The following is a 12,595-nucleotide window of genomic DNA, read 5'->3' on the forward strand; positions in this document are numbered from 1 at the left end:
GCAGTTGTTACATGAATAAAGGAGTCAGACTTTACAATCTTTCTAGTCTTTTGATGTGACTTTGTCCCACTATGGTATGATGGTCCTTTTCCAATCTAACCCACAGTCCAGGAGCCTCCTTGCACCACTGTGGTGGGACACACAGTTCTCTGGCAAGTTGTACCAAGAGAAAATTGGAAGCCGTATCTTATAAATCCCAACATTTTGATTTGATTGATAAGCTTTCTCAGACACGGTCTGGCCCACAATATGCACATTCCAAACCCTAAGCACCAGCAGTTGTTTTTATCTTAACCGGTGGAAAATATAACCATAATGCATCCACAGGGAGAAGTGATTCGTGGTGTCTGAATCAGCAGTTCAGTAATGTACAAAATTAGGTCCCTACACTTTTCTGATTTTTCCCATTCAGACTTTTTTGTTTGTTTTTCTGACATTAAGCATCACTCGGGTGGGAAGAGGGAAAAGAAGCCCAAGTCAGTAGGTCTTAATGGCCAACTCTTTTATGCCACCAATGGGTCATATAATTCTGGCAAGCTGTAATTCCTCTGCCCATCAGATTTCTTGTCTGTGCAAAGACAGCTGTAGTAATATAATGATTCCAGTAACAACAGTGAAGGTGTAACTCTAGGGGCTTTCCCTTTACAGGGAAATTGTCTCAGCCTTGAGGTGGATGCTCTGCTTATCCTTGGTATCCTTGGTGCAGGTGAGGAAAGGCAGCGTAGGGGCTGATGAGCGGCTTGCCGAGAGCATGCGGCTGGGTGGGTGTGGAACGGGAGCGGACGTTGGATCTAGGCGGCATTGTCTACTCAAACCACCACTCTCCGTAGTTAGAATGCAGAGAGCTAAGGCTGGTAAGCAATGAATGACCCACTAAGTGTGAGGCCCTCATTAGGAGGTTGCCTCACAGAATATCACAGTAGCTTTTTAGTTATTTTCTTACTTTTTTTTTTAAAGGAAATCAAAGACCAGAGTAATTAAGTCACTTCAATCATGGTGAAAGCTGAATTTATATCTAGACTTCTGGGTTTACAGTGCCCAAGCTCTTCTCATGCTTTACTTTGTCTATGAAGCTCTTTCCCCTGTGGCCATCAGGAGGGGACAGGTGTTGCGGTGACCTGAAAGGCTCAGGTCTTTTCAGTGCCAGCCTGCAGCTCATTCTATTACCATAGCCCACTGATATGGAGAAATGTATTATTAATGGCTGTGATGATCATTTATACTTTGTCCTGAAGATGTTATTAATTGGGATGAAAGGTTCAATTATTTTTCATTCTTGATATGTGTACGATCCTTGAAAATTTTTTTTAATCTCTAGGTTGTTTTTTTTTTGTATTTTTCTGAAGTTGGAAATGGGGAGGCAGTCAGACTCCTGCATGTGCCCAACCGGGATCCACCCGGCATGCCCACCAGGGGGCGATGCTCCACCCATTTGGGGCGTTGCTCTGTAGCCATTCCAGTGCCTGAGGCAGAGGCCATAGAGACATCCTCAGTGCCTGGGCCAACTTTGCTCCAGTGGAGCCTTGGCTGCGGGAGGGGAAGAGAGAGACAGAGAGGAAGGAGAGGGGGAGGGGTGGAGAAGCAGATGGGCGCCTCTCCTGTGTGCCCTGGCCAGGAATCGAACCTGGGACTCCTGCACTCCAGGTCGACGCTCTACCACTGAGCCAACCGGCCAGGGCCAATCTCTAGTTTGTTTTATGGGAACAATTAAGTGTAACATTTTAATCGGAGGACGTTTTTCCTTCCAGAGAGCCTGAGACCCCGTTCCTCAGTGTAGAGTCAGTATGAGTAATGAAGTCAGAGCTCTGCAGACCAGAATGCCAAGCCCCGCCCTCTCTCTCCTACTCACTGTGGCCCTTCAGAGTACTGCTTAACTTCACTGAGGTTTAGTCTTTTGTCTGTTAAATAAGCACAATGACATTTCCCTCAAGGATCATCATAATTTAATTAGAGAACAAATAGCATATAGTATGTGTTCAATAAAATGTAATCTCCTTTAATAATTAATAGAAATTGTCAATTGATATCTGTTTTGCTTACCATACAATATTAGTAAATAACAAAATCAGGGATGGAGACCTAGGAATATGGAGTCAACACTCAAGAATGACCCTTCTTTTCCACCACTGTTTTATTTTTTAGGGCCTCAGGTTTTCGCTGCCACCGATGGGTTAGGAAGGAGGTACTTTGTGAGCTGGGGACACTGCATCCCAGCATGAGAACAGTAAAATCGGAGTCAGAAAAAGGAAGTCCAATCCTCAGCACTTTACTTACTGACTCTATGACCTCGTCAAGCCATTAAACTCTCTGTTGGTGTTTATTTACCTGTAAAATCAGAAAAGCAAAAATATCTCTTCTGCTTTGTTTGTTGGGAAGAGCTAAACACTTTGGTTAAACCCTTATGGTTAGACAGGAAGATGCTTTTGTCACTTTCTCTTTTATTTCACTCATTTCAGAGCAAGGCTGCTGCTGCTTAAATGCTTCTGTTTCTTCTTTGTAATCACCAAGAGTGTTTGAGAACCCAGTATTCCTACTCTTATAAAATCTAGCACATTTGCAGTTAAATATCTTGACATTTACTGTAAGGAGATTATTTATCTCCCGAGACACCATGTGATACACTTACCATTATGTGATAACTCCATTATTTAAGTATTTTAATGTTCTATTCAAGAAATAGCAGTATCTGTGGATCACCCATTAGAAGAGTAATTGTTCTGTAGTCCTTAACCTTCTGAATTCAACTTTTTCTCTAAATCATTTGAATTACAACTATATATTGTTTAGGTTGGATGTGAGTATGTGTGTGTGTGTGGTTTCCTTTCTTGAGTATCCCATCATTTTTTATTTTGAGCCTTTTGGGAATTGTTATTAAAGAATTTGATTGTAGATTGCAACTGTGAATTCATAGCATAATGCATTCCACGAAATAAATGTTTCCATAGCATTTAATTTGCAGAGTCGTACTCCTGATACACTAAAATAGGAAATGTTAATTTCTTGTAGACTACTACCAGATGATTTAAAATATCTGCCAAACATGAATGTCTGTATCCATGTGAGGAATTTTCATAATAAAATCCTGGCACCATTGCTAAAGAGGATAGTTTTATACAAACAGAGAAAAACAACAGCAAGTATTTTCCCTGAGGACAGTTTTAGCTACAATGTACCAAAGCTGCTTAGTTATTTCTGTCTCATTTATGCTTTTGTTTTGAAACATAAAGCAATTTTACCTGGATGCCCTCCCGGATATTCAGGAATTAGCTCAGTAAGTTGACTTGGCTTTGCCAACGGCAAGACCTCCAGAAAATCTGGAGGCTCCGCCGTCTAGCCTTTCCCCCCACCCACATCTCTAGAGGGGAGAAAGGGGTTAAGGATTATTGGAGAATAGAAGAGAGGGGAGGGAGCCCCGAGGAGGCCCAGGAGCAGCAGGCCGCGCCTCCAGGTCCAGCTTTCATCAGCAGCGCAGCAGCGCGATGGAGCTCTGAGCGCTGCTGTGAATCTGGAGGAGGGATGCTGCTGTCAATTTGTGGGACCGCTGCTGCGAGGAGTGGGCGTGGCCTCGGCGGTGTGGATGCTTGTTAGGAAAGATGCTCGGTGCTTTTTAGTGAGGAGTCAGGGCTGTGGTGTGTGTATGAGTGTATGTGCGCGCGCGCGCGTGCTTGTGTGTGTGTGTGTGAGAGAGAGAGAGAGAGAGAGAGAAAGAGAGTGGGAGGGAGGGGATTGGAGAAAGGATAGAAGGAGGGAGTGAGGCGGAGAGACCCAGAGAGAAGACAGAGCTGGGAGAGGAACTGAGAACAGGACTAGAGCGCTCAGAGAGCCACTCAGGATCTTTTGGGGGAACCGGATAAATATGAACATGGGATCTGTCACCGGAGCTGTCCTCAAGATGCTACTTCTGTTATCTACTCAAAATTGGAACAGGGTCATGGCTGGGAATTCCTGTAAGTAGAAAGCAAATGATTTAAACTTGCGGGGGTTGTGGGGGAAAACTCTCTTTAAAACTTTAATTCTGTTGTGTTTATGATTATTATTTGCAACTGAATTTGCTCACAATGAATCATTACTCAAACCTTTTGCAAATATGACTGGGTTTACACCTGTCTTTTCTCCTGGTCTGGTCAAGATAAGCAAAGTGTCATTTCTCTTTTTGTCTCTGAGCAGAATCTTACCCTCTTGCCTTTGAATATTCATTGAGAAAGCTCAAGTTCTAGTAAAACATTAAATTAGCATCTTAACCAGCAAATAGCCTGTGAATGTCTTCATTTCTTCCTTTTTTTTTTTAGAACGACTGAATTTTCCTGGAATTATGTCTCGCAGGAAAACAACTGGCAGCCTTGACATTATGCTGCATTAGCTTAGGTTTCTGAAGTTTGCAATTTGGCAGACCGGTCCCTGGCTGCATCTTTCACACGATGCCAGGCTCCTCACTGAAATGTGCTGCAGAATCCAGGGGCAGACTTGGTGGAGGTGAACCTCAACATTAAGAACTGTGCCCTCGCTGCTGAAAGAATGAGACTTGGGCACTCCTGGGGGGGGGGGTTCGATTTTCACATTTTGCTAAAGGAAAAACATTTGGGTAATTTAAAAAAAAATTATTCTTTAGTGATTGAATTTTTAACTTTCTAAATTTGTGACTGAATATTCTGATTCCGAGTGAATTGATGGAGGGGAGCTTTATAAAGATCTTATGTCTAATTTAAATATTATTGAAAATAATTTTGTCAGGACTCCCTACATCCACTTTTTATTAGAGATTTAAAAAGTTTTAAAAGTTATATTTGGCTTAAAATGTCTAAATGGAAGAATTTTTCCCTCTTTGATGAATCATGAACAAGCTTTGAAAATACATTTTTTTAAAAAAATTCTCTTTCATGGATTTCAAAGGAAAAGCTAATTTGGTTTTCAAGAAAGGGGTATGAGTCCTGCTCAGGAATTTATGTTGCTGCTGTGTAACCAGGTTTAGGTTGGGGGGACAAGGAAGCCAGTAGTAAGGTACAAGGTGCTTCCTGTGGCACATCCCTGAGTACCCTGAAGCGCTCTGATGTGGGAAGAACATTATAAATGACCTTACTGGTACAAGTCACATGTCCTTTTACACTGCACGACTACTGTGTTTATGTGTTTGCCTTCCGTATTAGCTCATTTAATAGAACTTCACTCGGGTGCTGCACTGTGTTTCAGATTCAGTTTTAATTTGGGTGTATGAGAATCCGATGAGTCAGTAAAACATGCATATTTTTTACCTAGTCAAAATCTGGGCATGCTGTAATGGTTGCATGTGACGAACATTGCATCAGTCAAACAAACAATAACAATACAAGCACACACACACACACACACAAAGTTTTGTAGGAAAGACATAAATAATTCATCCTCCAACTACTGAAGTTCAACAAAAAAGGAAAGCACTAGAGGTCACTCTTACAATGTAATGCACATCACTTGAAGCATCCCTCCCTTAAGAAGAGCAGAGCTTAAGTCTGGCCTAGATGCAGTCATCTCTCTAGTACACTGCCTGTATTTGGGGTTTTTTTTTTTTAACATACTGATGTGACTGATTGGACTGCTAGTTGTTTACATTTGTTTGTTGAAGTCTAACAAAAGGCATATCAACATTAAATATCTTTCTTTTGAAATATATGTTCTTAGTACAGAAAACGTGATTTGCTGAGATCTGAGGAGAGCAGATATTCATGGGTACTTAGCTGTGGCTGGGTCTGTCTCTGACACTTAAAATTTCATTCCTGGGTCTGTATTCTGTCAGTCTTGGTTTGTTCAGGAAGCATTTTAATGCTCTTGCAAACATTTGATAAACTTAAGGAACCTATACAATTTTAAATTTCTAGGTTTCTTGGTTATCATATGTTGAGTTGACAGTTCTTAAAGTGTCAAAAATGCAATTAAATGACTTCAGATAATTAAAGTTACATTAAGTAATTTCTTGTTAATACCACTTTGGCAGCGTGATTTGTATCAGTGTATATAAAGAAAAAATATTTCCCAATTTTTATTTTATTTTTTAGTATTTGATAAGTTTTTTTTTAAAGGAAGAAAGCAAAGTCTACTTACCAAGGTTCTTCATGTTTTATCCCTTTTGGAAGAACAAGCATATATGTTTACCAGCAAAATTGGGATTCAGTGTCTGGACAAGTAACAATTAACCAGCACAAGCAATTTTTAAAGTGTTACACAGGAATTCCAGTAATTATTCTGGAAAAGACTTTATATTAAAACATGAATCAATCTTGGATACCAATATTAAAGCAGGGAGGACTGAATATAAATAAAGAAAATTAAAGGTCAGTCTTTTGAGTGACTCAAAACGACCTTTTCCCTTTATTTACATCTGAGCAAATCTGTTACCCACTGAGTCTGCCCAAGGCTGCAGTGTGAAAGCTTTCATGAGACAGGACTTGTAAGGCAGACACAGCTCAGGGATTAGGTGCACTTTAATTTGAATGTTAGTTGAACTCATTAATCAACATGGAAACCTTACATTAGGAGGATCTGTGCAAATACACACACACACGTTTATGTATATATACAGGTTGGGGCATAAGTAGGTTTACAGTTGTGAGTACATGAAACAGAGTTTATTCTTATATTATTAATTATCGTATTATTTTCCATATGAACAACTATAAACCTACTTTTGTCCCATTCTGTGTATGTTCATGTATATATGTATATAAATATGTATAAACCACCAGATCTCTCACATTTTGGTGTCTCTGCTTACTTCTCATCTAAAGGTAAACTATGTTGAATAGACCACGTTCTTTTCCTAGTTGATATTGCAAAAGCAGTCTTTGTTCTGGTTAAGATGAGTTTGTTACTATATTAAGGGATCCTTTTCATGAACATTTCAAGACAGGTTCCTGCAGAAGGGCTTGGTCTTTGAGAAGTTGCACAGACTGTTGGTGTCTTCACTTGCTACTAAGAGACATGCCCTGAGAAGGGAGTTATCTCTGTATTTTATAATTGCTCTTGTGAACCCACAGTTTCTTCTGACCATTAAGATGATGCTGAGGGTAGGGTTGACTCACGACAAAAGAAAGAACAGGTGTAAGTAATGAGGCAGCTAAGAGTTTTGCTTTTATTTTTACTCTTGCAGATTATGTGATAGAGGCTCTCTGGCCTCAGGTATACTGAGCCTTACTCTGGGACTAGTTACTGTTCACCAAGTAGCTTATAAATGACTCCATTAGAAGATCTCCCTACATTCTTTCTTTTTTCTAATGGAAATAAAGGCTATATCTGATACTTACCCTGAGAGAAGCACTAAACAATATGATAAAATCAGCAATAGATAAAGGTGATTGCTTGCACAGAGGATCACTCCTGTGGACTTTGGAATGTAACCTGAATGCAACTGGGCAGATTGTTAAAACCTAACCTTGTAATTCTTTCTGGAAGCTGCTTCTCTCTGCCTCCTCCCCCAAATTCCTGTCATTAGCAAAAATAAATAAATAAATAAATAGAATGTAAGAGTAAAGTACTGATAAAATATAATGCAATGCATAAATAGTCTTTAGACATAGAGGTGAACATGGCCATTGACTCACCTTTCTAACAGTGATACTGATTTTCATCAAATTGGGGCATTCTTCCCACTTCTGATTGCATGCATCCCAAATCGTTTTCATAGGAACAGCCTCCAGCTGTGGGGATAACATACTCACAGCTAACATGGGGACCAAATGTATGACTTTCACATGATATCTGGTGCTTACTCTAAGTAATACACATTTTAATGTCTTCTAAAATTAATTTTGGAATTTGTATCACATAGAAACAATTCCTTAATGGGAGCCAATCTCTATATCAAGACTGAATTAACTTACCTCTCGGGTAAAAACAAATTAATAGAACATCAGTTGTAAGGCAATGTAATATTTAGCTTAAAGGTTGATAAAATGTGGTCCTTGGGATAAATCGACTCACTGCCTGTTTTGGATAGTTGAGCTAGAGTGGTTTTACATTTTTAAATGCTTGAAAAAGATTAAAAGGAGAATTCTTTGTGGCACAAAAGAATTGTATAAAATTCAAATTTCAATCATCCATTCTTATTAGTAGACTTCTATGGCAAAAATTCATACTCAGTTATTCTTATACTTTGAATTTTATCAATAAAATTTTCTTAAAATTGATTTATCTTTCATTATATAAGGACCTATATAACATTCTTTACTAACTGCACCATTTTAGAAAAAGTTTGTTGGCCCTTGACTTAAGTAGTATACAACATAATATATACAATGAAGCATGGATAGTGTACAATTATACTGCTATGGTGAAATTTAATCTTAATTATTTAGCTCACAAATACATACTTGGAGAGTTCTTGTACAGAAGGTAGTCACTACTGTTGTCAGGAACTATAACAGAAGAAGAAATCCTCCAGTTAGTAGCTTGTTTATAAGTTTCCTCTTAAAAGGCTTCATTGTTCAGAACTCTTATTTCAATGAATACAAATTATTCATGACTATTAGTCAAGTTTCAGCAGTTTTGGTTGCTAAAGGGGCACTTTCAATCTCAACTAATCCCATTAGTATAAGAAATTCAATTCAGTGTATAATTAATTGCGTCTTAGATATTTTGCCTAAGAATCCTGTTGATATTTTATATTTTCATGAGTATAAAACATTCTACTCCATACTAATCAGAACTTGTATTTGGGACCACCTGTTGTATGAGGGAAATGATCTTATTGGAGGAGTGTTCTTGTCCCCATGACTTTTACAGTAGTAGCTTCCTAAAAATTCCTTAAAATTGGCAAACTTTCTAGAATGAATTGAAAACTTGATTTTCATTTAAGTACTATGCACTGAGAATTCATAATAATTAAGCAGGTGACTTTCACCTACTCATGCCAAGCTAATTAATTTTTATGTAACTGCTTTGCCCATTTGGAATTGTATTTATTTTTCATCTACAAGAACCGGTGATTGGCCTCATTTTATTCATACTCTTTACTACACTGGTTTTTTTTTTATAAGTTTAAGTTAAAAACTGCAATGGGGTATGATATTTTAAAAATTCTTTTCATTGAAATTTTATTACAGCATGTTTGCTATTCCAAAATAAATGTATGTTAAAATAATTTATATTTTTATAATACTGTTTACAGTGTTTAATCTCTAATAAAGATTTATATCTTTAAAAAATAGCAATTTCCAAATCAAAGACAACCTGGGACAGTCTCATAGAGTTCACTGAAATGCAACTGACTCTGGGTGTCAACAAGAATTGTGATGGAGCTCATGACTATTCACTCTGAATAGATGACAAGAGATAGTGACACTCACGTGATTCTAATTTTTTTAAATAATAGAATATCAGTTGTGCTTTACAAATATGTATTTTTCACAATTTGATGGTACATTTAGAATTTGAATCCTTCTAACCTCACATAAATCAATCCTTTTTACCTTCATGTTGTCAACTAATGCATCATATGACCGTTAGGTTGCCAATTAGGTTATCTAAGAAATCCCTCACTATCCTTTCTAAAAACTTTTTCTTTCCTCCTTGCTGGTTGGAAGTTTATAAAGTGGCTTAGCCCCTGAAAACAGTAGGAAGAATAATAAGGGTTTATCCAACTTGTTACTTAAGTTATAGATATGCATATTCAGATTGGTAGGTTACTATTTCTGGTGAAATCTTAAATTAATGCAGGTTTTGATCAATTTTTTCCCAGTGTCTTGGTATTTCAATTATTGCATAGCTTAGTTTCTTATTTAATTTTTATTGATTCAGAAGTTGTGACCTCAATCATTTGTATAGTATTTATCAAGAATCATTGCAATTTTTCAAGTTAACTAGAATAACAGAAGGGTGAATCCATCACAGAATATGTTCTTAAAATAGGAGATGTGTCATGAGTTAACCACATTCATGAGGTGAAATAATCTATGTTGTTGGTGGTAGTGGGGTAATTCTTATAGAATATATGGATAATTACTTTAAATGGTATCTCAATAAGAAATTTTTACAAATACTCTTTAACAAACACATCTTTAAAAACAGGTCTTGAATTGTAGCATCAAATGCTAAAGTCAGTTTGATTTTGGCCGCTCTAAAAAAGAAATATCTCAAAACGAGGAATAAATGCCCCAAATTAAATGCATACAAAAATTATGGAGCTTTAGATGACCTTGTGACTATCACTGAAAAATCCTTCTTAAAGGAAAAACAGGTCATCAAAAAGCCTCAATTAACTGAGTATACTTATGTGAAATAATTTAGCCTGAAGATTAATATTATAATTTGAGGGCTTTGAGGTTTTTTTTTTAAAGAGTTTAAAATTTCTTGAGAAGTAATATAGTTTACTCATAACTCTTAAGTTACAATAAATTGAATTTCTAAATAACGAAGATACCATTCACCATAGGGTTATCTTCTTAGTTACTTTTTTGGGGAAATCTTTGATATCTGAGATTTCAACATTTTTATATATATATATATATATATATATATATATATGTATGTATATATATATATATATATATTTAACTTCTAAAACTATCATTCTTTGTTTATAAACTAGGAACTTAGACCTTCTCAGTGCTCATTGCTCCAGGGTCCTAGTGGCTCTCTGGATCTGATCTGATATGCTACTGCCCAAGTGAAGATATTTTTATTTCCTGGTTGACATTTGGAGGATAGCATTTTTAAAAATGTGTTTTGCCAAGATGTTCACATACGTGGTACCTGAAACTATGGTATTATGTAATGGAAATGAAAGTACATGCAGAATCCACTACAAATTTTCATGATTGCTTCAGTTCTCCTGAGGAAAATTGGTATCTGGAAGAGGAAGAGTAGTGTAGTTTTTTTCTCCCAATGAGTTTTCATCATGGTTCACGGAAAAGTGGTACTCTGGTAATAAAACTGGAGAAATAGCATAACAGGAGGTAAAAATGAGCCTGTTTATGTTACAGTTAATGAGTCATTCCAATGTAATAATTGGAAAAGTGAGTGAAGCCTGAAAACATTTGACATCTTAAGTAGTTTAAAATTAGTAACTATAAAAAATTTCAATGCCATAAGTATTTAATAAAGAAGTGATGAAATTTACCTCTCAGATTTTTAAATCACAAAGGAAAAAAAATGGTATGATATGTATTAGTTGGCTTAAAGCTCTAATTACTTTTACTTTTATTTTTATTAAGTGCCTCTCATTACTCAGCAGTGCTCTAGCATAAGATATTATGTACTTCTAAATTGAAAAAGACATGTTTGTTTCTGTAACCACTTTTTTTCCCCACTGGCAATTATAGTACTTACAAGTGAGGTCATAGGTTGATATTAGTTTAGAAACAGCATGTAAATATATAAATTCACTTGCCTTCTTAAATTACATTTACTGTATAGTTCTTAGACAAATTATCACCTGTAATTTTATTACGTGATGTACTCTGCAGTTATAAGCTAAACAGAGCTATTTTTAAATGTCCTTTGAACAAAGGGACTGATAAACCCTTCTTAGGATCGGTCCCAAGCCTTAGAGTTGGTGGATGCCTGGATGACATTGAATGTCTATTTGAACCCACGGTCCACAACTGACAGCCCCTCGTTTTCCTGTCGATAGAAACCAATTACCTTTGCTATACCAGACCCAATGGAGAGAGCTCTTGAAAAACTGAGGAAATTAAAATTTCCTCTGGGTTAATAGCCTTGCTCTAAAGATTGAATATATAATATGTTTAGATCTTCAAGACTTTTATTTAGTTTTCAAAGTTATTAATATGTGTTTGTCCTTTTAAAAAATGTTGATCAGCAGATAACCAAGCAGAAGGAAGGAACTAAATGGAAAATGGTCTGTAAGGGAAATGAGTTGTTGAGATGAAATGGTCATTTTGTGTGTGTGTGTGTGTGTGCATGGCATGCATATATCAGAAAATATGCGGGTGGGAATTGGGAAACAGTCCCTATTGGTAGAGAAATGGAAAACATTGCCCCTAAGTGGCACATTTTTAATCAAGTAGTGTTGGATTATAGAATACAATGGTTTCTTATTTGCTACCATACCAGAATAGTCTTAAGTATATTTTTTAAAACTGTGTGTGGCATTAAAAAATAGAAAGAGGCCTTTTGGGATTCAGTTTAAATGCATCCTCAACAGAAGGACAGTGTTGTCCTTTTTGATCCCAAAGTGCTTCATTTTCTAGGGGATAACATGAAGAGCTCAGGGTCCCCAGCACTTACTCAATTTGTATTCACTCCCAGGGTGCTAGTCTTTCTGAATATGGCAATGAAAACAGAAAACGACAGGAGAGATTTTGACTTTAAAACCACTAGATAAATTTAAGCATAATTTAACTCTTGAAGACAATGCCATAAAGTGATACTGGTACCAAGAGAAGGGCATTACAAACAAAGTTTAACATTTTTCACATCATTCACTTTTATCTCCAAATTTTGGCTGACTTTAAACAAAAAGAATCTATCTCCAAGGCAGAAAGTTGCACGGATGTGTAGTGATCCTCATAATTAAGCATTTATAATACATATTTACATTTGCCATGTTTTAGATGTTTGGGACTTAATTAAAAGAACATTGCTAAAATAAAAGCAATTCTATCTG

The 12,595-nt window shown here is 36.8% G+C and overlaps 1 protein-coding gene across 1 annotated transcript in view; it reads left to right on the forward strand.

Annotated features, from left to right (window-relative positions):
• Window positions 1-3,708: 3,708 nt before the first annotated feature.
• The window catches only part of CNTNAP4 (contactin associated protein family member 4), a 285,330-nt gene continuing 276,443 nt past the window's right edge, over window positions 3,709-12,595 (forward strand). Inside the window, exon 1 of the mRNA XM_066243208.1 lies at window positions 3,709-3,947. Coding sequence (XP_066099305.1) covers window positions 3,857-3,947 — 91 coding nt within the window. The 5' untranslated portion in view covers window positions 3,709-3,856. The remainder of the gene's footprint in view (window positions 3,948-12,595) is intronic.

Source organism: Saccopteryx bilineata, chromosome 9 (assembly GCF_036850765.1).
Source record: "Saccopteryx bilineata isolate mSacBil1 chromosome 9, mSacBil1_pri_phased_curated, whole genome shotgun sequence".
NCBI lineage: Eukaryota > Metazoa > Chordata > Mammalia > Chiroptera > Emballonuridae > Saccopteryx > Saccopteryx bilineata.